At 45.6% G+C, this 24,316-nt stretch overlaps 1 protein-coding gene across 2 annotated transcripts; it reads right to left on the bottom strand.

Annotated features, from left to right (window-relative positions):
• Positions 1-1,571: 1,571 nt before the first annotated feature.
• rai14 (retinoic acid induced 14) lies at positions 1,572-22,365 on the bottom strand. 2 transcript variants are annotated; one of them, XM_052051470.1, is made up of 21 exons: positions 22,189-22,364; positions 21,690-21,766; positions 13,386-13,516; positions 12,121-12,209; positions 11,425-11,489; positions 11,233-11,290; positions 10,776-10,846; positions 9,458-9,564; positions 9,148-9,329; positions 8,901-8,926; positions 8,644-8,730; positions 8,317-8,397; positions 8,054-8,158; positions 7,507-7,608; positions 5,745-6,422; positions 5,129-5,595; positions 3,728-3,896; positions 3,464-3,631; positions 3,235-3,393; positions 3,082-3,147; positions 1,572-2,911 (listed from the first exon to the last, which is right to left on the bottom strand). In XM_052051470.1, exons 2-21 carry the CDS (start codon positions 21,723-21,725, stop codon positions 2,825-2,827), a joined length of 2,934 nt encoding a protein of 977 aa, XP_051907430.1. In that variant the 5' UTR covers positions 21,726-21,766; positions 22,189-22,364; the 3' UTR covers positions 1,572-2,824. The 2 variants fall into 2 exon arrangements, with proteins under 2 accessions (XP_051907430.1, XP_051907431.1); XM_052051471.1 differs by lacking the exon at positions 8,644-8,730 and having other exon boundaries at positions 22,189-22,365.
• Positions 22,366-24,316: the final 1,951 nt, after the last annotated feature.

The raw sequence follows: 24,316 nt of genomic DNA on the forward strand, positions 1-24,316 counted from the left end.
ATCTGCAGCTTCCTTTTTGGCAGTTGACACAAATTGGGAGGCGGAAATAGAAGCAGTAGATTTGCGGGGATGAAAAGAAGGGCAGAATATCTTTTTGAGGCAAATATGAATGCTGCAGTCATAGAATGGCAAACCACAAAGATGTATGACTTTTTCTTGTAAAATTGTAAATTTAGAATTGTGACTATTCCCATCAAAGTGACCTTTGACCTTTTTCTCTCTCAAATATTTGACTAGATTACAACATTGCTTTTTTTCCCCCCTCATGAATTTGACTCTTTGGTACTATTTTGACTCATCAACTTAAGACTTTGCCTATCAAGTTGTCACTATTTGTCTTTTACCACTTTATTGAAGTTTACAACCCCACGTTTCTTTTGCGTATGTTGCTGCGGCTCGTGTCGCTTGACCAATACGGCCCCATGATGCATTGGGATCACCGCGTGCGGCACCCTGAGGCCGCAACGTCTGGGGAGGCACGACTGACAGGAAGTTATCGTGTAAAGACAGATCTGTGTTTGTGTGTCTGTCTTTGCCCAGCGGGCAGGAGCCAGGACAGGAAACCGAGTGGTTTTGTGCAACTGGTTAGAGGGAACAGAAAAGAAGATAAATGATCCTGAGTTACTCTGGGGAGTTCATCATAACCTGAAAGCGATGGAATGGACAACTTGATGACAAACAGTTTCTTTCTTGGAGCATGAGGACATTGATTTAATCTGTTGAACTTCATCCGGGGAATTACTTTTGTCGATTTGTCCCAAGTAGCGGAGAATAATAGGCGAGCTGGATCGCATCCCAGGATGTACACTCGCATTCACACCTATGGACAGTGGAGAGTTTTCGGTGAAACTAACAGACGTGTTTTTGGAATGTAGGAGGAAGCCAGAGTGCCCGTAGAAAAGTCACACGATCACGGCCCAAAATGCAAAATTTCACAGAAGAGCATCCAGCCGAGATAGGAAATCTCAACCTGCGAGGCACAACAGCTCCCTACGACCCATACCGGGCTGCCAGACAAATATTAAGCGTTTGGTAAATGCTGCCATCTAGTGGCCAATGATTGGATTGGATTAAACTTTATTGTCAAATGTACTGTATCTGATGCATAGAAAGGCTGTGTTTTTTGCATGAACATTCTCCTGAGACATCAAAACATCCATTTGTTGCTTCCGAACTTAAAAACTGGCATTTCGGGACCCCCTCGACCATTTATTTCAGCTTCCTTTTAATTGATGAGACTAAATCAGGTCACCCAAATGCCCGGAGAAACGTTCTCTCCACCTATATTCGTCGTGTAGGATGCTCACGTCTCATGAAACCGTCACTTTTGCTAAGCCACTGATATTGCATCGTCTAAGAGAGCGAGGTAGATTGTTCACTACAAATTGTAGATCAGTCTCATGTTGGGGGAGACCCAACAGTATAGACCTGTGAAAAATCTGAAATTCAACCAAATTTGAACATACAAGGTGTCCGCCCGCCCGAAGGTGATGATGATCCATCATATTAATCTTCTGTTTTTATGCATTTACGGTGATCACCATGTGAACTGTGAAAAATTAACACAACTGTGATGTTTTAGTGGTTGGTTTATTGCTGAGGGCACAAAAAATGAGCTGAACATCCCCACAAAACTGTAGTTCTGAAGACACAACAAGCAACCTTGAATTTAATGCGCTTTCTTTCCATTAGATATACAAAATATTTCAGAGGCCCAGATGTTATTATGTTTTACAAAAACATGCAAGAGTCCTCTCGGCGGGGCCCCAAGATATGTTTGTCAGCAGTGTTTTGAACATTCTTCCTGAGCAAGACAAGAGAAAAATGATCATGAAATCACGCAGATGTTTCTTTTATTATTATTTTTTTTTAAACAGTCAAACACTCCAGCAAAAGTCACCTAATGAAATCGTATGGCTATTGGCACAGTACTAAGGCAAAAAAAAATGGCGGAGTAGTAAACGTTTTAGGAGATACACGACATAAAAAGTGCTGCAAATGGGACATCCAATTACGGTACTCGAATATGGCATTCAAACAGCTCATTTGGACCGGGATGCAAAAAACACGTCGGAGCCATCGTGAATTGTCTTATCAATAAGTGCAGACTCGAGACCCTTGCGGCTTATCTCCCATCATTTTGTGACACTAAAATATTCAAACGTTTACAATTCAATAGAGGGCGTGAATAAAAAGACATGTCAGTAGGCCAAATAGTGCATTGTTACATTTGGAGGACGAAAAAAAAAAAAACAACTCTCATTCAAACAAGAGCCTCCTTATTAGAGTACAGTAACTTGGACAAAAAAAAAAAAAACATTTTTAGTAGAGTAAAATAGTTACAAACATTATCATGCAAACATGGCCACAATCTCATGCTTCGCCGTCATGACAATAAAAATAATTTAGATTGTACCAAGGAAAGTATTACACATTTGGACAGCTAAGGTAAAAAATAACATGGTTGTAAATTGTAAAAAATAGACGCTATAAATGGCAGCACCAATAAGGCTTTTTTTTTTTTTTTTTTTTTTGGACACGCCATGTAACAGAAGTGGATCATAGTCGCTGCTTTCACGTAGCAATGTGACAGCTCGCGTGTTTGTGTACACACAGGAAGTTGGCTTGTTGATTGATATTAATGAATGTTGGGTTTCGGGCGGTTTGCCGTGAACTTGTCGTTGTGACTCCTGCAAAGTAGACCCATGTGAGTTCAGAGGCGCGCCGTGTTGCGGCCTCGAGGGGGACGTTGGCGGCGGCAGCAGCGGTTGACTTCAGTGTGTTTGTTTTGGGTTTGTTGGCTTTGGAGCGTGCTCGGTGCGTCTCAGCAGGCTTCCTTGGTTTGACTTGGCACCTTGCACATCATCAAGATTTGCTTCAAGGCTTTCTGCACATCCTCATCCATCTGACCCTGAAGTGCAACGCAACAGATAAACATTCATACGCAATCGGGGCCAAATTTGGATCATTTTTCCATTCCGTTGCGATGAAAGTCAGTAAAGATCTGATCATTCAAAGTCGAAATGATTAGCCCGACTCGTTATTCCGTGGACCAACAAACATTTGGGAAAACCCTCGTACCTGTACAGCATAAAGAAGATGCATCCTGTAGACTGACACGATCTCATTGTGCTGCTTCTTGGACTCCTGAGATGTGGAACAGAAGCAGCGTGTGAGGGGAATACAAACGCGTAATTTCATATGAAAGAAAGAAAAAGGCAGACGAAATCTTACGGCGAGTTGGTACTGCAATTGTTTGACTTGTTGCTGCATGGTCTCCAGCTGCTGGTTCTGCTGCTGTCTCTTAGAGGGCGATCCTGAGCTGTACGAGAGCTGTGATAGGCTGTTCAAGGCGTCCTTTAGCTTGGCCACTTCCCGCGATAGGTCATTGATCTGGGAGGGACCAATGAGATGCATTAGACTCCTGGGCAAGCCTCGTCCGACGGGGTCAAAAGCGACCCACCCGCTTGTTCTTCTCCCTCTCGGAGGCCACGTGATTCTCCACCAGCTGCTTGAGCTGACACACGGCATCCTGGGACTCGGCCAGTTTGGAAGTCAGGCTCTGGTTCTCTTTCTCCCTTGACGTCAGAACCTCTTGGATGGCCTCCCGCTCTGCTCGATTGTCCCGCGCCTTTTGGTTGGAATAAAACGGCCGTTAGTGATGAGCCTGCAATGTGTGGTCCACCTTGGGGGGGCTGTTGGGGAGTTTGAGGCTTCCCCCGCTCACCTTCTGCCAGGCGTCAGCCGCCTCCAAAGCCATCTCGTCTTGCTTCCGCAGGGCCTCCTGGAGGAGCTGCGTCAGGTGGTTCACCTCGCCCTCCAGCTGCTCGCGCATTTTGCCGTGCTCCTCGCCGGAGATTGAATCCGCTGATACGGTTTCTTTTTCCGTCGCCAGCCTGCAGGGGAACAACCAACGTGGTTACACAGAGATGGCGAATAGGAAAGTAGCGATTGGTGTCGAGGAAGGACGTTCATGTGATGCATCTCAACTGAGACTAACATTTTTGTATGCTGGGGGAGGGATTGAGTTTAGCCTGTGCTGTTAGTGGAAGTGACCGAGTGCTTTTGCTGCAAGTGCATGTGCACATGCCTGCAATCGAAGCAATCCTTCAACTATTTATTTTTAAGGGTGATATTGCAAGATGGGGCGGCCCGGTAGTCCAGTGGTTAGCACGTCGGCTTCACGGTGCAGAGGTACCGGGTTCGATTCCAGCTCCGGCCTCCCTGTGTGGAGTTTGCATGTTCTCCCCGGGCCTGCGTGGGTTTTCTCCGGGTGCTCCGGTTTCCTCCCACATTCCAAAAACATGCGTGGCAGGCTGATTGAACGCTCTAAATTGTCCCTGGGTGTGAGTGTGAGTGCGAATGGTTGTTCGTTTCTGTGTGCCCTGCGATTGGCTGGCAACCGATTCAGGGTGTCCCCCGCCTACTGCCCGAAGACAGCTGGGATAGGCTCCAGCACCCCCCGCGACCCTAGTGAGGATCAAGCGGCTTGGAAGATGAATGAATGAATGAATGAATGTTGCAAGATGAGTTTGGGGGGAAAATGTGTTTTGTGATTGTAGTTTATGGTATACGTGTAGTGAGTTTAAAAACACTTCATCTCTTTCATTACACAAGATGTACTGTACGTCTTTTTAAAATTAGGCCCTGCCTACCAAGGACGTACTTGTACGTCTGTCTTTTTTTTTTTTTTTTGCGTCATAGAGAGGAGGGTCTGATGCAATCTGTGAATGAGAATAAGCCGTTTGCATTGTAAATCGTGTAAAAAAGCGACCAGTAGGTGGCAGTGGTGCCTCACGTGCTTGAAATGCATGTTTTTACAAAAAGCTCTTTTTCTCCATTTTTTTTTTTTGCCCATGCTCATGAATTTTCATGAAACTTAGCCATTTTGTAATACCGATTGCTGCAGAATGGAAAAAGATAGAAACAAAATATTTTTTTTTCTGCTGAAAGAAGAGAGTCCAAACTTTATTTTGGTAGGCTCTGTGTTTATATAGCATTACAACCAAATATTCTGTGGGTTGCTCCAGTGAAAATGGCTGGGATTGAATGAGATAAAATAGGCATTGATTGAAAAAAAAAAAATCAAAACAGGACACATGGTGGCGTCAATTGTTCCCTTGCTCACCTGTTCTGAAGAGCGTCCAGTTGCAAGGTCTTGAGGCGGAGCTGCTCTTTCAGTTCTTCACACTGACTTTCCAACTGCTTGATGGCGTTTCCCAACGACGACATCACTTGGGCGTGGTCAGCGAGGTCCACGGAGCTTTGCGCCTGAACCTCCGCCTCCTGCCTCAGCTGCGAGATCTCCTCCAGAGCCTCAGAGTACTTCTTCTCCGTGTCGGCGAGCAACGTTTGCATCTCCTCCAGCCTGTTCTGCATCTCCAGCTGCAACTCCTCCGAGGGCGGGGACGGCGGCCGGCCGGTCTCGGCCAGCTGCCTCCGCGTGGCGCCGAGCTGAGCCCGTGTTTCGCTGTAGGAGTGCGACAACTCCAGGAGGCGACGCTGCAGTCCGCAAATGACCTCGTTGAGCTCGGACTTCATTTCCTCGAAATCTTTAGCTGCGGCCTCCACGGGAACTGTGCCCTTGAGAGCCTCCTGATGAACGGCATTCATATATTGGCTTAAAAGACGAGCTACTTACAAAGTATCTCAGCCAATTAACTCATTCAGTCTGAAATGACGTTTAAAAACGTCTTTGGGAGTGAATGATTTAATTTTCAACAAAAATTAAAAAATCGACATACCTGGAGCATCCTAATCTCCTCCTGTGCCTCCTTATACATCCCCTCCATTTTTGCCATCCTCGTTTCTTTCTCCTGAGCGCTCCGGCTCTCTTCCTCGGTCCTCCGCAGCGCCTCCTCCAGATATCTCAATCTTTGAGTCGCATTCTCGTGCTCGCAGCCCGTCTGGGCGATCTGCGCCTTCAGCTGCTTTACTTCCTGTTCGAGCGCGGACGCTCGCCGCTGATTGGCCAGGTCGCTTCCCATCTGCGATCTCAACTCCTCCACCTCCTCCACGGCTTGGTGGTATCTCTCTTGGGTGTCTGTGAGCTTTGCCTGCAGCTCCGCCAGACTCTCGATCAACTCTTCTTCTTTGGCTTTCCCTCTTACACTTCCCTCCTCGCCCGTTTCTCTGCTCCTCTCCGGGTTTATCAGAGCCTGAAGCGAGCGGTTCTCTTTTCTAGTTTCCAGCAGCTTCATCTGGACGTTCTCGAGCGCCTGTCTTAGCAGTCGGGTCTCCTCTTGGCCGCCCCTTATCACTTCCTCCTCGATTCCGTCCTCCCGCGACGCGTGGGCGGTGGAAGCTACAGCTGCGGCTAGCTCCAAGTCATCCCGTGTGGAATGGAAGGAGGAGTTAGAGGTCATGCTGTCGGGACGGCTGGTTTCTTTCAGGTCCTCGTTTGCTTGGAGAGATGGATGTTTCTGCAAACATGAATTGGAGGCTGAACATAAACAACACCGGACACAAACACGCTTTTGCTGCGCATCTTCAACGCCTCTTTCCCAGTGCGTGATTCGTTCTTGGACCTGCGTGGCAAAACATGCTACTTGCTGATTATTTTTTCAATGGCGAAACAATTTCAAACGCTTGATAAGTCAGAGGTCCATATGACTTAAACGGTGGTCGCTAAGGCGTCCAGCGGATTCATTAGAGTAGCATCACTGTAGCTAACATTGCTGCTAACGAAAGCGGGGTGCTTTGTCGGATGTTTTAACTCATTTTTTTAAATGTGAGCGACCCCACACAATGACAAAAAAAATAAAAATCAGTGTGTGTGCTTAAAGCTGTTATTGAGTGTGATATTCAGTAGAGCTTCCCTATTTGTGGGGAACAAGGACCGATTCCTGTGACGAGTAGAGAGAGAGAAAAAAAAACATGAGTCATTGACGGTGTGTCTGTATACATATCAAAAACTCTCATCCCAAATCCCTGTAGTATCTTTTCAAACTCATCTAACAACATTATTCATTCATCTTCCGTACCGCTTGATCCTCACTAGGGTCGCGGGGGGTGCTGGAGCCTATCCCAGCTGTCTTCGGGCAGTAGGCGGGGGACACCCTGAATCGGTTGCCAGCCAATCGCAGGGCACACAGAAACGAACAACCATTCGCACTCACACTCACACCTAGGGACAATTTTAGAGCGTTCAATCAGCCTGCCATGCATATTTTGGAATGTGGGAGGACACCGGAGCACCCGGAGAAAACCCACGCAGGTCCGGGGAGAACATGCAAACTCCACTTTCCTATTACCGGTACCGAGGCCTTAGGAGCATTACAGAGAGAGTACCCCAAAAAAATGTGCATGGGTTGTTTTTTTATTTTATTTTTTGGTTGCTTTGCATTAAGGTAGTTGAAGTGAATAGCACAGAAAAAATAAAATGGTAGGCAGCGCGTTCATCGTAATATCAACCGACCAAAACCAAGGAATGTAAAGCTGAGTTGTTGGTACTGTATAGTGAAGAAAAAGCGGCATGAGTCCTTTATTGTTCTCGGGGCTTCTTACCTTAAAATTATTGGCCAGTTGCTGGTTTTCCAGAGTAAGAGCGGTAATCTTTGCTTGAAGGGCTGAAACGAGAGCGGCCGATGGCGTAACACCGGGGTTGACCTGTCGACGCAAACAACATACCGTATACATTACAAGCTGGAGGAGACACTTGAGAAGCCCTGAGCTCAGGACCACTCGCCAAGTCAGCCAACACCAAAACAGGCCCCGACATGTCAGCATTTGGTTCGACCTCCACAAGAATGCTGAAGGTTGAACAAGTTGAGCTCGAAACAGATGTCCCGCGGCGCTCAACTTTCCATATCCGCTGTACGTTTGAAGTTTTAAACGTGGCAAACGCATCGACACAAAGCGCAACGATTGCGACGCAAAAACATTTGAGTGAACGGAAGGAGAAAGATAAATGCCTTGAGGTAACTCTTACTACTGTAGATTCTGTCACTGTTATGACTCGCGCTCTACTTTTCGAGTCAAATGCAACCTGTCACCACCCCCCCCCTGCGTTGGTCGAATTGTGTAATTGAAAAAACGAATGTGTTTTAATTACCTTGGGATCCATTTCATCGCCGTTCGTCGAGTCGTCCATTGTCTCCAGCAACATGGTGCTCTGGTTGTTGCGCAGCTTCTCATCGTCCTCTCGGGCTTCATCATCCTTCCATCCGAGAACAAGGGGGAGGGAGCAGGGGGGGGGGGGGGAGTGGAGTGGGAGTGGCGATTGAGAGAGGATGAGATGGGAGTCAAGGTGGGATCTCCTTGCGCGTTGGCCAACGAGTGTATCATCTTCTAATTTCCCGTACTTTTGGTTATTACCTTGTAATTGAATCGTTTTGGAGTGTCACTTTTGTTGGATGAAGGGGTTCCAGAAACTGAAGGCGAAGACGCTCCAGACCTCTGCAGGCGGACAAAGTTGAAAGTGATTTTATCTCCGAAAGACTTCTTTTGATGTGTATGCGCAACAAATCCCAAAAGCTTGTTTGAATAAAGATTTTATCTGCTAATATTATTTGATGCTTGCTTCCGGTGTTTTCACAGAAAACAGGCCAGACTTACTACCGAATACTACGTTTTCCAAAATGTGTATTAATACAAGAGTGCAGGACATTGATACAAGCAGACAAAGAGAGACATGCGTTTTACCTGCAGTGAGCTAATAGGAGGTGGAGGTGCTTTTCGTTTTTTGGGAGTTGTGATCCGTTCATCATTTAGCTTAGCTACTTGATCATGCTATAGGGGTCAGCAAAAAGCGAAGGGAGAAATGGAATCAGTGGTGGTTAGTTTCAATGACCGAGTGATGAGAATTGAGTTTCCTCGAATTATAGCAAACGGGCTTTTTTTTTTCTTTTCAGAGTTCATATTTGATTTGTGTAAAAACGTTGAAATGCACAGTTCCTTACCGCAGGACTTATGGGAGACTTGACATCTGTAACGTGAGTGAAAAAGAAAAACAAACAAAAAACACATCAACTCATTGACACATCCAAAAGAAGTATTACATAGACTGTCCGCCAGATGGCAGTGTTGACTGCATTGACACTGTGAAGAGGCATTCAACTGTATCGAAGTGCAAAATTCAAGTGGTTCAAGTGTGTACTCCAACTTTGCATGTTTTTATTTATCCCCGCACGTGTGTTTGTGTCTCACCAGGGAGCTGCCTGGTCAGAGCAGCGGTGAGCGCAGCTTTAACCTCACAATTGGCGGACATTTTGGCATAGTGCAGGACATCGCGGCCATGAAAATCCACCGCGGATAGGATTGCCCCTCTGTGGACCAGAACTTCGACGACAGCCACCGCATTGGACTCTGTGGCGAGCATCAACGCCGTCCTGCAACGTGCATTTGAAAGTAAGTGTTCACAGTACAGCGAAACAGTGAGTGGGGTTGACCTCCCAATTTTGTATTTTGCCCAAGACTCCGCTTTTTGGTGCAACTTGGCTGCTGTCGTGCTCCCTACCTGCCACTGTTGTCAAAAGTGCTGATTTCAGCGCCGCAGTCCAGCAAAGTGATGCACACTTCAGCGTGGCCGTGTTTGGCTGCCAGGAGCAAAGGGCTGTGCCCATCCTTTGGGGGGGGGGGAACGGCAGCAGTGCCAACATTAAATACACAACGGGGAAACAACCACCACCCGGATTCAAACGCGAGCCCGAGCTACCGTTAACTCATGTGGAGTGAACTTGGACATTAGACATTACCGTTAGACATGAATGGTATGTTCAGTTGACTGTGTGGTGAGAGAAGTCTCGGAATTATGTGAAAAGGGGGAGAGAATGCGTCATGGCACACAAACATAAATGCCTAAGTGAGAATGAGCAAAGAGGGTGTTTTTTTTTTTTTTAAACACATTACTTCCAAAAGCCAAAATTGAGTAGAACAATTTAGAGGTCCATTCCCACCCCCACCCCAGGTATGGCAGCCCTTTAACCTTAACATTGGATGTGCTAAATGCACCACAAACCTCTGACTCTGACCCCGCGATGTTTCACGGTCATGTAAATGTCACGATTTCTTTCATGCAGCTTGACATACCTCTCCAGAATGTCATGCTATGTGGAGACAATGCATTTTTCCCGACAGAAGCCACCTGTTCAACTTTGCTAGCATTGTTGGTGCTTTCTATGTCGTGTATTAAAAAGGGGGAGTGAGGTCATGTGTCCCCGGATCACACTATGTCACGAAGCTTTCATCCACAGCGGGTTACAATTAAGCTTTAACGCTGACAGTCGTGTGCAGCTGCAGAGGGTAAAAAGAGTCTCCGAGCAACAGCCACGTGGTGTTTTGTATTACACCGCTGTCGTAAACCGTGTCGTAGCACGCTCGGAGCAGCAGCAGCAGGCCTGCGTTCGCCACGGTTACTGGGGTCATTTCAAGAAGCGACTACCAAGTTGTATGATCTCGGTCAGGAATTTGGGTTTCCATTCATTGCCAACGGGATCCATCTGTTTCCGACATATGTAAGACGTAGCGCGTGGGCCCCGTTTTTGCTTTCAATGACTCGCTTGAGCGTTTGTACGGGGATACGTACGCAGATGACGGGGGCCGCTGGAAATGTCAATGACTTAACGCGCGCACTCGCTCAATACCACTCGGATCAAACCGCAGGTATGGAGCTCCACTGCAATGGAGACCACATGTCTGCGGCTTGAGAGTGCGGTTCCCACAGTACGCTGACCCCCCCTCTAGCACAGACGCGTCGGCATGCGCAAACGTTACTCAAAAAGTATGACAACCGTATTCTGACATGGAGTAGGTGGACAAGATGAGAATGTACGTACGGCGTCTTTTAGGTTGACGGCACTTTTCAGTTCACACAGAATTTGGACAGTCTGAATCTTTCCACCAAGAGCTGTGGATCAAATGAGAGGGACAAAACATTTTTATTTATTTTTTTTTTTACAAAAGAAGCATTCCTCGGAGATTGCAGAAGTAGACTACACCCACTTCTGACAGACCAAAGCAATTAAAAGAGGATTCTTTCCTTCAATAATCCAAGATGAGCAATATGATGATGACACATTCATCATTTTCAGACTTAGGGTGCAAACTTTGTGTTCAACAAATTGGAGTTAAATTCCATTTCGTCACTTGATTCTAAGAATGCTAAATGATTCCTGCTATAGGTGAGATGAGGGCTGATTAAAAAAAAAAAAAGATATTTTCCAATTACGTGGTCCAAAAATTCATCCGCAATAAATCAGTCAAATGAACTTTACACTTATTTGGAACTCTTACCAGCGTGATGCAAAGCGCTCCTTCCTGAGCTGTCAACTGAATCAACGGGGCATTTGCTCTGCAAGGGGAAACGGGTTATCTATAACTTGACGTTTTGTGAGGGGGGGGGGGGGCTCATTTACTCAAAAGCCAGGGAGTCAGTTCGTCCTCTGAGTAACTTGAACAAAATATTCTTCGAATATTGCACCTTACCTGAATAAGCCTTTTGCAACACTCGGCGTGATTGTTCTTGGCTGCCAGGTGTAACGGATTTAAACCTAGCGATTAATCAAAAACCAAAGATTAATCCGTTACAAAGGTGAGTTAAAATTTTAATTAGTACCATTCTATCATAGTCACAACATTCATTTCATTCATTCATCTTCCGAGCCGCTTGATCCTCATTAGGGTCGCGGGGGGTGCCGGAGCCTATCCCAGCCGTCTTCGGGCAGTAGGCGGGGGACACCCTGAATCGGTTGCCAGCCAATCGCAGGGCACACAGAAACGAACATTCGCACTCGCACTCACACCTAGGGACAATTTAGAGTGTTCAATCAGCCTGCCATGCATATCAGAATCAGAATCAGAATCATCTTTATTGGCCAAGTATGTAGAACACACAAGGAATTTGTCGGAATGTGGGAGGAAACCGGAGCACCCGGAGAAAACCCACGTAGGCCCGGGGGAGAACATGCAAACTCCACACAGGGAGGCCGGAGCTGGAATCGAACCCGGTACCTCTGCACTGTGAAGCCGACGTGCTAACCACTGGACTACCGGGCCGCTAGTCACAACATGTGTTAGTTTATACACACATGAAGTCGAATTTCATTTGGTCTCATTCCGTTCGTCAACTGGCTAGCAAGTCTAGCTAACGGCGTGACATAATGCTGCGTGTACGATACCGACCTGCGGCATCGGCCACTGTCGGGTCAGCGCCGTGTGAGAGGAGGACGGCTAGGCAGTCGATGTGACCGCGTGACGCTGCGACGTGAAGACTGGATGCAAAAGAAAAGAGAGAGAAAAAAAAAGTTGACGGCTGAAAAACATAAATGCGACGCACGTAGGAGAGCACCGACTTCCACCAAGTTGCGCTGTTTGTCCACTTAGCGCAGCATTTCACGCTTGGCGGGTTGTTAGCTCACAGGCCACTTACTCATTGATGGAGAATGATGTCAGACGTCAGGAATAGACGCACACGACTCTGTTTAAAAGTCGTTCTCTCTGTCCTGTGCTGGAATGTCTTAATGTGTAAAAAATAAATAAAAAAATACCCCCCAATTTTCCCTCTCCCTACCCAGCGTTTTTCATTTCAGAATTCTGATTGTAATTTCCCCATTGCGGGACAAATAAAGGATATCTTAATTCTTAATTCTCAAATTGTAATTAAAAAAAAAACTACTGTAAACAACAAGCACACTTGGTGGAGGTCTCTATAAACGCAGCAAATTGCAACCTCGTGAATAATCGATAGTCGTGATGAAAGCGAACGCAGCCAACACCTTTGTTTGGGGCGGTGGGGGGTGGGGGGGGGGGGTCTTGGTGGGAATGGCGGACGTCTGTTTGTGTGCGACTTCAGGAGGCAACTGAAACCGTTTCCAGCCCAATGAGCAAATTACACACATGCAGATTACCTTGAATGTAGACAACACACACACACACACACACACAAACACACACACACACACCACAGCTATGCCCGCATGCCTTTCGATTAGCTTTTTATCACCATGGAGCTGCCGCGGACTCGCCCTTTGTGCTGTTGTCTTGCAAAGACCAAACTGCCACATTCTTTATGACGAACAAAGGTTGCGAGTATCTGCGACCGTGTGTGTGTGTTGTGTGTGTGTGTGTGTGAGAGAGAGTGAGAAAAGGTCAATGACGTGAACTAAGTGTGCGGTGCATTTGTTTCGCCAGCACGCTCAGGTGTCGGCAGCTTCTCGCTGCTTTGTGATTTTACTGGCTGCTAAAAACATGCAGGTCGGCGGGTGTTGCGTTTCAAGGGGAAGAGACACAGGTCGAATGTGAATAAAAAAAAACTCACGACGCGTTATATAACAGAACATTTTTTTTTTCTAAATGGATTGCCGAGGTATCGGATCGGGAGTCGGAATGGACACTTGGTCCTCCTGTGTAAATCCGACCATCGAGTACTTTCCGATCAATTTCCTTACGCAGATTTTCCCTCGCTGTCCAGCTTGATAGGACTGGCGCCTTTCTTGGCGACGAGCGACGCCACCTTCTCCGCCTCGCTGTGCTCCACTGCAGCGAGCAAGCGCTCGTCATTTTTGTTCCACTCGTTGACCTGCGGGGGGCATAACGTGAAAGTCAGTTCGCCGATGGTCAAATCATAAATCATTGACCGTGCACATTTTTTCATATGAATTTCAAATGCGTGGTCCGTTGACGACAACCGAAGTTGAGCTATTTATGCCAGACAGTTAAGAATGTTAAAATGTTGCCTCTCTGTGGTTACAAAAAAGCAAATTTAAGTTCCAATATCTTCTGTGGGGATTTTTGTTAAATAAATTTAGTGGATTCCAGTCATGTCATCTTTGCGCCAATACTTAATGTGAGTCATGTTTCCCCCCCCCCCAGGAAGAGAATGTTTCTTTGGCTTAGCCCAAGCCCACAGAACACATGCGTTCTATGCACATAAACACACCAGCACGCATTTTCTTTTGTTGGCAGGCTGCAAAATCAAGTATCCCATGACTAATAACTTGAAATCACACTGAGAGAGAAAGTTGCAGAAACCCAGCAAACTTGAGCGGGCATACCGTTAAATTCCGCGCGGTCCAAATCCTGTTCGATCAACTCCACGCACGCATGCGACTCAACTGCACATCAGACAAGACGGTGCAGGATTGTAGCTGACCTGATAGCCTACTGACCTCCGCCAAGGTAGCATTGCGAAACCCTTTGACTCCATAAATTGCGCTGCACAAATTGAGGCCTGCGCATTGCCAGCACCGTATGCCAATATAGAAATCGATGGCGAAAATAGCCCTCGTGGCAAAACGTAATCGGTAAGATACGTTTTTACACAGCGGGTGGAAAATTGGCAGCAAAGCGCTCGGCTGTCATTGAAACGGATTGAATGACAACTAAGCTCTGCTGCACGATAGAACATAGAGTTGAGCCAGCGTAATGAATTGGGGGAAGAAAAAAATGGGGACTCGGACATGATCCATGCGGCAAAGTTGATCGTTGATCTGCAGTAGTTGGTAAGACTTGGAATCGCTGACAAAGTGAGAGACTATTTCCAAGGAAACGCGAGATGAGCAATTTGAATGACAGAGTGAGAATAACAGACGCTATATAAAGTCAGAGGCAAGGGTCATGTTGAGGAGATATATGGCCAGCAGGTGTTCAACCGGGTTATACGGCATGACATGACGCGGCAACCTCAAAAAGTCAAACGCGATCCGTTCCGGGTCGCGTTCACTAAATTGTCCATCGGCGTGAATGTTACCGCAACTGTCGGTAAATTTCATGAAAAGCTTTCAACTTATGTGAACCTCTGCATGTGCGAACAGGCTCAACTACGTACTTCCTCATTAAAAAAAAAAATTAGAAACATTTGCACTGCGGCACTTATTACCTTTGAAGACAGACAAAGCCTGTTCCACGGCAACTTTGTTTACTTTTGTCTGCTTCTCAGACCCAAAAATAATTGCGATTCTTGCGCTTTGGAGAAAGATGGTGTCAAAAGCTCATCTTCGCTTCAAGAGAGGAAGTTTAAATTGTGCGCCGTAGCCGCTTGGTAGTGAAGAGGGGGAAACAAAAGTGAAGGGCTGCCCCCCCACCCTAAAGCAGTGTGCGACACTGATAGCATTCGACGACATTGTCACGGACAGGTTGAAGTGGAGCGGAATGCGCCGCTCTACTTTCGGGCTCGTGCGGCGTCATGGTGGGGGGGGCGATGAAATACTCACGCGCTTGCTTGAGAGCGTGACTCAGCCCCTGAACAAAAAGTGAACAAATTGGCCAAATGTGGACAAAATGTGCGAGTTCGGCGTAGGCGGATGCATGAAAAGCCACTGCAGCCCCCCCCCCCCACCTCTTGTACTTATGTCACTCATTACTCATAATTTGGGTCATATTATCTCAGGAAGGTTGCAATTTTCAACGGATGTACTAAAGTTTTAAACGGCACAATTTTGCACCGGTTTTGTCGAAAAATGACTCCAAAAATAACAACGCGCGTGCAAGTCGTGTGACTTGTTCCAATTCGGGGACGGCAGTCTTGTAATTACAACCCGGCGGTGGCGTCATGGGTCACTTATCCTGCAACGATACTGTAAGCCGGGAAACGTCATTGTTCCTCTGTGCGCGCTAGGAAACGGAATAGTCCTCGCTTCCTTTCCAACTTGAGTCGCACAGCCCACCTCGAGCCCCGTCTCCAACTCGTTCCCTGCCAGTTGACTTGCAAAAGGGTGTGGACACGGGTCCCTTCCCCCCCCCCCCCTCACTGTTTTTAGCCTGACACTCATTAAGACACGCAGAGAGTTTGCTGATAACGCTAAGAGTTTCCTGTTTGTCCAGGCCAGAGGCTGGCGGTCGGGACGAGAATTGAGATGAAGTTCGGGAACAAGGCAAATTGGGGGGGGGAGAATGCAACAAAAAAAATGTTAATAGTAGTATCCTTCCCCCTCTGCCTGTTTTTTTTCCAACTTAATGTGAAATTCCAAAGACAACGTACAATTGGTAAAACACCCGTGGATGTTTGTTTACTGACTGTTTTTTTTTGGGGGGGGGGGGGGGGGGGTTCCGCAAACATGTCCGCCAAGAGTGACTACTCTGTTTCTTTGAACTTTCTCTACTCCATCAAGGAAAAACAAACACAGATCTGGAAACAGTACTTCCTACGGTGCATATGTTTTTTTTTTTTTTAATAGCTCCACGAGCAGATGAAGCTAGAAGGGAAATCGTTTACTTTCCAAAGACGCGGACATTTCCCTTCGAAATCTAGGCAAAGCTGATTTTGTTGAAGTAAGGATAAAAGGTGTTGAAGTTGGACGAGTTAGGGACTTTGGATTTATTTCCGAACGCCAAATAGATTTCTACAATTTTATGCTTGGAACGCCTTCACGCAGATCTTCAATCGTCGTTTGGTTTGCTAAACCAACTACAAAACGTCATTGAACCGCCAAATGAATCCGTTCGAAAACAATTGCCCTGAATCAGGAATTGGATTCACAGAAGCCGAGCACCACCCGCAGACTTCTTTGAAGTCTCTGAAGAAAGACGACACTCAGTCCGAAAGGGAATAACCTCCTCGTTTTACAGGAACATGCTTTGTTTGGAAAAGACAGGAAGGAGAGGACCGGACGAGTGAATCCAAGGAAAAGAAAACGGCCAAGGAAAGCCTGAAACTGACACATTTACAATGTCTGCAAACGCCTTATCTGCAACAAAGCAGATGTTCTCACATGTCTTCAAACAATGCATCCTTTTTTTAAAAAATTCGTGTCAGGGCACAGACAAAAGAGTTGAGGGCAACTTCATTGGGTAAAAAGAGCTTAATGTAAGAAAAGGGGGGGGAAAAAAAACACCCGTACTCTGCAATCCGAATTCAGAGGTTCATAATGATCAAATGATGTGGATTCCAAGTTAAGATCATAAAAAAAAAATGAACAGCATGTGAACCTGTACCGTAAAAAGACACGTTCCCGTAACATGGGCCCTTTGGAAAAAGATGAAGTCATCTGTACCAAAGCATTCCCGATTTTTAAGCAATCCAAGTCTGCTGATAAACAACTCGTGCAGTTCCAGGAACAAAATCATCAAGGCGATTGTGTTCAACCATTACAAATCTATCACAAATTCAAACAATCTCCCACGTTACCGCCACAACTTTGTATGTGTGACTCGAACACAAAGCATTTCAATTTCAGCAAAAGGGAAGTTGCTATTCAAAACAAGAAAGATGTCCGGCACATGTCCGGCATTGTGGCTGCATGTCAAGACAACCCCGATTTAAAAATAATGGTCGGGCAACACTTCCTTAGGCTACTAATAGCCATTCCTGCCCTTTGAAGAAAACATGGCTGAACTTAGAAATAAAACAAGGCTTGATGATGAAACCAACTGTGACCCCCGAAGCTATTTTGACGCTTCATTTACATTAATCAGCACACGGAGTCCAAGCCGTCCGCTATAAACGAGAAACAGGCTTCGTTTGGCCACTTGATATGTCGTAGCTGCAAATCTGTCATTTTGAGTACTTAAATCATCGGGTACAACTAAACACACAGTATGGTAACTGGGAAGCAAAAACATTACAAGCCACAAATCAAAACGGACCCCAGCCAAAAGTCTCTCATGAAAGGAAATCGTTCATTTTTTCAGGTGGCCTGAAACGAACCCTTACTTCGTCCACATCCGAGCCTGATAGATTGTTCCAGTTCGGCCAAACTAAACAACATGTTTGAACCAAAATGAAAGCGGGGAGCCAGGCTGTTCCTTTGGTCCAAGTACACAAAGAATAAAGAAAACCCATCGAGATGATTTTCAGCTCGATTATCCGATGGCTGCGAATCGGCTTGACAGATAAATTTGGCAGACGTTAACCTAAGAAGGTCGACGTTTTCGATCAACAAAGCCAGCGACTCTGCGACCATCATGTGAAGTGGACAGATCGGCTCCACCCCGTTATTGCGAGTCAGATTTCATCAAGATGCTCATGACAAATATCCACAAAAATAAAACACCTGCGGTACCCCAAAAAATGAATAAACAACAATTAAGGCGGTCACCCATAGTCGTAAGAAATCATAGTCTATCGCTAATCCAAACGTATAATTAGACTTGTATGAAAAACGTGCTTTTAGGCTAATACACTTCCCAGTTAGCAAGCTCATTATACCGAGCACCCCCCCCCCCCCGAAAATGTATCCCCTCTGGTTGCCATATTTAACTGAAGAGCTCATGTCATTATTTACATTCCCAAGCAAGGAGACGACACCGCAGACGTGTGCCCACCGTCTCTCCTCCTGCCAAGTCTGTTAGCTAGCTAGCTAGCTGCCGGCTAGCACCTCTTCTCACGGCAAAGGTGGGATACATTTTGACCACCGTAGGCTTTAAGCGGATATATTTTGGTGGCTTAAACGTAAAGGAATGTGTCGGCGTTAAAAAAAAAAAAAAAAAAAGATCTAAGGCCAAGAGGCATCCATTTTTCAGCCGGTGTACCTGGATACTACTTTTATTGCATTGCCTTTATTGCGGACACAGAGTTTATCAGGCTCGTATGTTTGAATGAAGACATCTTTGTGGAGGGGGGGTTTCTTGTTTTTTTTTTTTGTTCTGTGTCACTGGCTCCAATTTGTCAACACAGACACTCGCCCTTCCTCCCCCGGATTAGCAAGGGTCTCTCCCTAAGGCTTTACTGTCACTCTCAGCATTAATACCCTTTAGCTGCACCCAGCCAGAATAAACTCAGACTGGCCACATCGAGTCAGACGGGGGCCAAATAAAACATTCCCCCCACCAGAGCGACGCTTCGGCTGTATAAGAAATCATCATTTGGCCGCCATCATGTTCAGCTCGAAAACGTTTTGCTTTTCAAATAATTGAATTTATGTGGTCTGTATTCCCCCCCCCCCCCCCACCCCCCATCATGTACCCAACTGCCTTAATGGTGTTGTAATTCAACGCTCTTCTCCCCGCGGTGCACAAAGCATTCTGTAGAAATGTTTTCAGATGATCAGCATGTGACCGAGTGCCTGCATGGGCAGCGCCGCTTTATTTAACACAGCAGACATTCCATCACGCCTGATAAGGAGCTCTCCATTCCTGCAATATTTACACAGCTAAAATTAGATGCCGTACATGGTGGAATTGCAGTAAAAAAAAAATTTGAGAGGTGTTCAGCGTCATGTCGTCCCCCCCCCCCGACCTCAGATTAATTGATGCCATGGAAAAGATGTGTGTAGTGACTGATGTAATCCGTACATCAATTAGATTGTGTGCGCGCGCACATACAGTGTACCGTTGATACAATGTAATATACATGGATGTTCAAGTGATTTGAGGGGGGGGGTAATCCTACCTAGCATGGCAGCTGGGAGAGCAAATCGTGACAATAGACGAGGGCCTGTGCGAGCCACTATTGTCATACAGACACAACACAACAAAAGGCCGCATATATTAAAATGAGTGTGTACGCCCAGCAGCTATTACGAAAAGGAATGAAGAGAAGGTAATAATCAATCAATATGACCTAATTTGATATGATGACATATTCGGTGCTTGCTCGATCCATGTGTGCCATCATTCGGCGATCCACTTAAAATGCATCAGTTATACAAATTACTCGACTAGTTTTTTTTCTGTTGTTGTACCTTGATGGGATGTCTGAAACAAGGACACCCCAATAACATCAATATTTTTTTTAATGACCATAATGGACATTTGCGTTTTTCCACATCTGTTGCATCATCCACACCGTTGATGCTGGTTATGAAATCTGTTCACTACAGTATTGTTTTGCTCGGTCCAACTCGGCTTGCTTCGAACCACCAATCGATGCCGCCGACCGCGTGATGATTTTGAAATCCGATTGGTTAAAGAAAAAGTCCCGCGGAGAACATAGTTTCAGTTTCATCGATCAGCACAATTGATTCTGAAGGCCCGGTCGCAGATTAGATTAACGAAGCAGCACTCAGACAATTAAATCAATGGGACTAAATAATCTGACATCATCATAAATGTCGTGGAAACGGTTTATCCAAGAGAAAAGATGATTTGTATTATCTTTGTGGAAGTTGATGCAAGATTGTGCTGGGTCACCAATTTGTCAGCATAGAATCAGACTTCTTGTTGATTATAAAGTAGCCCAACAATTTCTTGGCAACGCACTTTTTCTATTCATATTTCTTGCCATAAATTCCAAGGTTTGGAGAGAAATCCAAATTTAAATTCAAAATTATTGTGACATACTTTTAGACTAAATGACCTTCGTTTGTTCGAATCAAACAGTCGCGCAAAGCATGCCGACAGTCGGGCCAAAGTTGTCATTGACAAACAAAGCGCTCAATAGAATGTGGGAGTGATGTGTTGCAAACACAAAAGTGCAAATGGATTTCTTTGCTCGTGTTTCTAAGCAACATTCACATTGCTCACTCTTTTTTTTCTTTTTTTTCACCGCTCAACAGGCTGATGCAACGATGACGATGGCCGACACGCTCTCAAAGGATCCCTCCCAGGTTGTGCGACCGATACGAGAAGGTGAGATGGACACGCAGCCCTACTGTTGATCTTGCAGCTCTACGCCGAGCACGACATTTTTCCAAACAATGGACGCGGTTGTTCTCTCCCACATAGCAGAGTGAATTAGCAATCATTTACTTTCATCTGGCTGCATGCCCAGCCAAAAATCACAGGGATTCATATTTGGGTTTGCAAACGAGCATCCGTCAAAATTATGGATTCTATTTCCAGAAATGCCGATTGATGCCATTGAATGAGCCTCTGAGTAACCCCAAATGACATTGACTTGTTCTAGTTGGCTTTCCCTGACCTTTTTTTTTTTTGTCTTACAGCAGAAGCCTCAATGGTTGCGCAAAACATATTTCTTCTAATCTGCAAGACGCAGTGGATACATATCCGATTTATACTCGCATACTAAGGACACATGGGTCGGATTTGAAAAAAAATCTGAATTGTATTAAAAAAATCTGACACGTCGCATGTTGGCCAAAAAAAAAAAAAAAATCTGAAACAAACATGGTGGTCCCTATTCACCAATCTGAGACTTCATCAACTTCCTCTTCAAATCCAAGTTAACCCGGGAACTTCCAGACTTTTCCCGTCGCCGACAGAACTACGGTTGACAGCGGATGAGTCAGACTCGGCGGAGACGCCTCACTTCCTGTGAGTGTTCAATATGTTGGCCGGCGAGGCAGCGATACAACCGTTCTTTCCCAAAAGATGGATTAATCATCCGCAGGGTAAACTGCGCTCGTCGAGATCTGCACAACTACGGCGCTTTGCTGGAATTAAGCCCGGCACTCCCACAATGTGGTCCTCTTAAATGAGTCACTGTGAGAAAAGTACGGTTTGTTTCGCGCCGCTCCAACGCCATCAATCACGGCTTCTCGACCTCGTCTCCCGACTGTGACCTCATTTTTTTTTTTTTTTTCTGGAGGTGCTAGCCTTCTCGTGGCACCCGCAATTAAATCTGTCAGAGCATGCCATTGGCAAACGGAGCTTTTCTCATGTGTTTTCTGTTTACAAAAGCGCGCAAGGGTAGGGGGGGGGGGGCAGGGGGGCTCAAATGGATTATACGCCTGTTATGATTTCAAACCGTTTGCTCTATTTTGTTGTCGTTTGCAAAAATATCAGTCATTGGTGCAGCCAAGAGAGGTGGCTACAAATCCAGCCACAGCTTCCCAAGATGTAACACGGCCCTCTGCCACATGCGGGCATGTGCGCGCGCTTATTACTTAGTCACGAGCATATGTTTTAGTACTTACATCAGTTTTCCTGAACTTGGCTTTAAGGCTCTTCATGTTCGGTCTAGTAGTCCATGTAGTCGCTCGCTCACTTACAGCTGGAAGAAGGGAGAGACAGGAGGGGGGGGGGGGGTGTGGGGGGGGGACCACAAATGTTGAAACACTGAGTGTTTTTTTCTTTCTCAAACGTATCTTTTGATTTGAGGTGTCCAGCAGCAAAAAAAAAAAAAAAAAAGTATATTTCACATCGATCCCACTTTTACATTTCACTAAATCCCCCAAGCGACAGGCTGTTTCGAAGTAGACACCGCACATGCTATTCTAATTTCAACTTCACTGCAAATGGTTTCCAGCTTTCGGTGCTTTCTTCCCTTGTTCTAAATCACCTCCAAACCCTCCGGGATGTCTGGCAACCGTATTTTTCTGCCTTAGTTCCCTCAAGCAAGCGCCATTTTTTTCTTTTTCTTTCTTTCTTTCTTTTTTTTTTTTCGTGGCCAAGAAGACCTTGTCCATGATTTACCTGCCAAAGTATCCCAGCGAACATTCCAGCCGTGTAACGAGGTTATTCTACTTTTGCTCTCCGATAGCTGCTTGTATTTCAAGCACGTAAGCAATGTCGAGCTATTTGAATGTCACAGCTACCTGCCAGCGTTTGCCTCTTTAAATGGACGCAGGGGGGAGAACCTGGTCAGATTTGATAGAGTGTTAGTGGGGGGTTACGTTGGGCACCTCCTCTTTTCATATATTACAGTTTTTATACGGGGAAAAAAATATGTATACAGAGTAGAACCAGCCGATATGCCCTTATATTTAAATGTTTTTCCCCTGGTAAAATCTAATCACTGATTTTGCTGGGAGGGGGGGGGGGGGGGGTCAATGACAGCATTCAGGTTTACCTTCATTTTGTTTTCTTAACCTCCATCAACTACCTCAGAAATGATTTAAATTTAGATTTTTTTCTTTCCACAAAGAATTTGTTTAAAAATTATCCTGACCAATAAAGTAGATTATTGATCAGATTGTGACACTGTCCAGTCCTACTTATGAGTCGAAAGTGATATAAAGATGTTTCAGAGTTTGAACTACAATCACGTGACACTAAGTCAGCATGTCACGGGTTGTTCTTTGCGTTTAATTTGGATTTTCTGTGACTTCTCTTCACCGGTTTTTGTTGTTGTTTTGTGAGGATAAGCAGTTGGGATGGATCGGTTTGTGGGTGGAAGGATGGATGTTTTGTCAGACAACGCTAAGTTACACCCAAGTGATCTTGGGTGAAATGGGGTGAGGGGGAAATTAGCAATTGATATACCAAGGCGCTACCGAGTTTGCCTGGATGTATGTTTATGACAAAACAAGATGGTTTTATATTCATGCTTGAATGTGATACCGTTAAATCTCCATTTGCAGTTTAATCCCATTCATTCCTACACATCCATAGTTTCCATCGAGCATTTGTAATTTGGAATATTTCCAAATTTCCCTAGCAAATTTAAACACTCGCTTTGAATTTTTCATGAAAAAAGAGGTTAACTTCTTTATCCACTTGTATGACAGTTAAGCATGCTGAAACTTAAAAGTCGACGTTAGCAGAGTGCTCACCGGTTCACTTCTTTTTACACTTTGGTGAGTTAATCATGTTGTAGTGTGACTTAAAACAGGCTGTCCCACAAACAGATTCATTCAAATTCTTTTGTGGTTGTGTTCAGACAATTCACTGTCACTAACATTTATGTTTGCGCAATATAAACGGTCTGCATCTTGAGTAAACGCGTTTGCAGTGTACAAATAATCCAAGACCGTGTTCAAATTGTCAGCCTTTTTTGCATCGTGCCCGCGAACAGTGCAAATGAATTTTTTGCAAAGACAAAGTATCGAAAGACGCGCGACGTGCATCTTCGCCGCCGAAACACTTGGCGAGCGCGAGACTGCAACAAACAACTCTTAGAAGGGCGAATTGTCTAAGTCGCACGCTGTTATCTGCAGAATACGCTTACTTACCCTTTTTTTAATGGAGTCGCAGAATGGGCTGGAGATCCTCCTAATAGGAGCCAAAAAGCGGATTAGCTAGCGAACAGCGAGTCGTTGTTCTGCCGCCGCTCGAGTGGGTCAGTGGGAGGATGCAGCGAAAGCTGAAGAAAACAGTGCGGGCGGGCGGACGGACCGACCGACACACTGGCCCGGATCGGCCCAAGCCGCATACATTAAAAGTTGGGGCTGTTGCCGAACCCCCCTCCCTCCACACACTAGGCTGTTGACTGCCTGTGGAGTGTGACGTCATTGCGCCCCGGGCTCTCGTGACCGAGATGGGAAGGCGGTGGAGGGGAGGGAAGGGGTCCTCCTTTGTGCTTCATTCATGAACTGCATGGAAAGATTTTGCAGCTCGCTGGAACGGAAATACGGATAACGCTAGAAATAATAATGTAAAACATGTTCAATAAAAATTTGACCCAAATGTTAATTTAAAAAAAAACATTCTGATCTATACTTCGAAAATGTACTGTTCTGGATGCATAGTTTCTAAATTTAATTCAGTCACTCTTTAGTCTATCACTAGAGGGAGCCCTCGTGCCACACTGAGAAACACCTACAGCACAAAACAAAAAAGATAACTCAAAGGTATCTCCAAGTATTATTTTTCTTTTGTTTGG

This window comes from Hippocampus zosterae, chromosome 18 (assembly GCF_025434085.1).
Source record: "Hippocampus zosterae strain Florida chromosome 18, ASM2543408v3, whole genome shotgun sequence".
NCBI lineage: Eukaryota > Metazoa > Chordata > Actinopteri > Syngnathiformes > Syngnathidae > Hippocampus > Hippocampus zosterae.

Excerpts from the sequence above, each read along its gene's own strand:
- rai14 (XM_052051470.1), bottom strand. The coding sequence starts at position 21,725 with ATGAAGAGCCTTAAAGCCAAGTTCAGGAAAACTGAT. Across the intron at positions 9,565-10,775 it reads CCGTCAACCTAAAAGACGCC|GATGGGCACAGCCCTTTGCT; the intron begins GTACGTACATTC and ends CCCCCCCCAAAG. Across the intron at positions 5,596-5,744 it reads AGGAGATTAGGATGCTCCAG|GAGGCTCTCAAGGGCACAGT; the intron begins GTATGTCGATTT and ends GCCGTTCATCAG.